General features: G+C 25.4%; 1 protein-coding gene across 1 annotated transcript in view; it reads right to left on the bottom strand.

Moving 5' to 3' along the window:
* The window catches only part of LOC108746558 (charged multivesicular body protein 4c), a 6,106-nt gene that overhangs the window by 858 nt on the left and 2,572 nt on the right, over positions 1-2,676 (bottom strand). The window contains exon 2 of the mRNA XM_018483407.1: positions 1,142-1,319. Coding sequence (XP_018338909.1) covers positions 1,142-1,319 — 178 coding nt within the window. The remainder of the gene's footprint in view (positions 1-1,141; positions 1,320-2,676) is intronic.

The following is a 2,676-nucleotide window of genomic DNA, read 5'->3' on the forward strand; positions in this document are numbered from 1 at the left end:
ACACACACACAAATCCTTTGTTGCACAAATTTTTCTATCAAATGTATTTTGCTGAATTTTAGTATATGGGATTTTTGATTATAATTATATTATAAATCTTAAGTCAAAATTAGAAAAAATAAGATGATGAATTTAATATGATAGCTAAATTGAAAAAAAAAAACTATTATTTATATATTTGCAAGTAAAATTTTATACATAAGAATATTAAAAAAAGAATATTGAGAACATTAAGCATATAAAACATTCATATTTCGTTAATATCAGAATTCAACATGTCTTGATAATTATTTTGACTGCCATTTTGGATTTGCTGTTAAAAATTTGCCAATTATGAATATAGATTTGAAATTAGCGACCTAGAAAACATTAACATAGAAATTTTGAAGGTATGTTTATTATCATTTTTTCATCTCAAGCTAGAATTTTGTATTAAAAAATAGTGCTAATTTTTTTTACTGACCTTTTGTTTATAATTTATATTTAACATAAAATTTAAAATATCTTCGAAATATAATGACACCAAATACCAATAAATATAACGAGAAACATAACGATACCAAATATTAATATAAATCGAATAAAGTAAAGAACGCCGAACGGTCGAAGTTAGATGTTATGAATATATTTAATCAATTTTTTTATTCCAAATGTGATTGTGCGCAAACGTTGAAGCCTCAGTGATCGAGTTGGTTAAGACACTCTTCCCGACAAATTGAGAGGTCCCAGATTCGTACCCTGGCTGAGGTAATATTTTTCGGAATAAGTTTTTTAGGGGTTTTATTTAAAGAGGGTTATTAAACGTTTCATAATGATTGTGTTGAAAGTCCGACAATTATCGGCGCGCAATCTCACATTTAAAACAAAAAAATTGATTAAATATATTCGTAACATCTAATTTCGACCGTTTGGCATTCTTTACTTTCTTTATTCGATTTATTCATACACGATCGTTCTTCTTATAATGTATTAATATAAACCAATTATCAAGTACGTAACATAAATCAATTACTATCAATAAGTCAAATATGTAAAAACATACAAAAACTGTAGCGAGAAAGATGAGCCTTCTACATGCACACTATGCTATAAAGAATTAAGTAGTTAATTATTAGCAACTGTAAAAACGCGAAAATCTTACATATGTTGATGTGCAGCTTTCATTGCGTCTGCAGCTCCCTTCATAGTAGTAAGAACGGCAGTATTTGTATTTGCACTTTCTAGTGCTTCTCTTTGCATTTCAATTGTAGATAATGTGCCATCAATTTGCTGTAATTGCTTCTCATATCGCTTTTTTCTTTTCAGCGCTTGGATGGCAGCTATAATATACATTATATTCTTAATGCTTCATCAAACATATATAAAACGCAAAATGTTAACAATTTATGCGAATTGTTAACAATATGCTAACAGTTTATTAATAGATTTGAGAATTGCAGATTTTTATATTAAACTTGTGTTCTTCTCAGAGTCTATTGACATAATTTCATTAACAGAAATCAAGCAGAACTATCATTTCATAATTCCCTATTAATAATTAAAATGTTCATTCAATTACGAAATAGCAGATTCTGTTTGGTTCTGCAGTAAATCTATCATCATATTTCTGTCAGCAGATTTTATTATATTTTTGTTGATATTCTATTCTTTTCTTGACAAATCTGGATATTTAAATACGATAGTCATCAATAATAATCTGGAATGTATTTATAAAATTATATTGAAGCATCTCAATAGATTTACATTTATTTTATTTTTCAACATAATCCTTTAGCTTTTCAATTTACTTGGCTCAGTATCCATAAATCTATATATATTTTCAGTAAAAAAATATTTTTGATTTAATCACATATACATCACTTCTTTCGTCAGTAACAAATTGATAATATTAATATATTTTTTGAATAAATCAAACAGATTATAATCATTCGTTTCCTTGAATTACTATTTAGTTTAATTAAAGATATTTTAAGAAGTTATTGATTTAGCACTACTAATCAAAATGTGAAAAAATGATACTGAAAATTAACAAAAAACAATTATAATTTATATTAGATTGATAAGAATAAATTAATTAAGAGAAATATACCTATTTTCGATCAAAGCGAATCTTTGAATACATACTTAAATATTTCACAGTGAATTTATATATATATATATATGAGTTTGATAATTTTTATATACCAAAAACTACGAGCTGAAAAAGACGAAAAATTTTCTTCTCACTTTGTGGATTTGTAACGTGTCCAAAACGAATTTGAGAAAATTTTCGATTACATATCGTGAAAGCTTGATACTTTTCCTACAAAATCGTTTTTTTAAATATTCCTACGACTTTTGATTACTGAGTTATCGCGGATTAAATAAAAGAATTATTTTGACTTTAATTGCTCATTACTCCATTAAAAATTGTCGTATCGTATAATTTAAAAAAGAGATTTTTAAAGCTGAAACTTTACTCTATTAAGATATATTTATATTGTTGGTAAGAAAGTAATTGCGGTTTTTACTGATAGATGTCTTTTAAAAAAACGCGATGACTTTTTACTACATCTAATATATATATATACAATTCTGCAAATTAACCAAAATCTTTTTTGTTCTTGAAATAAAATCAAACAGAACTAAAGTAGTAATATCACATATTAAATTGATAAGCAATTTAATAATTTTGAT

Source organism: Trachymyrmex septentrionalis, unplaced genomic scaffold (assembly GCF_001594115.1).
Source record: "Trachymyrmex septentrionalis isolate Tsep2-gDNA-1 unplaced genomic scaffold, Tsep1.0 scaffold178, whole genome shotgun sequence".
NCBI classification, from domain to species: Eukaryota; Metazoa; Arthropoda; class Insecta; order Hymenoptera; family Formicidae; genus Trachymyrmex; species Trachymyrmex septentrionalis.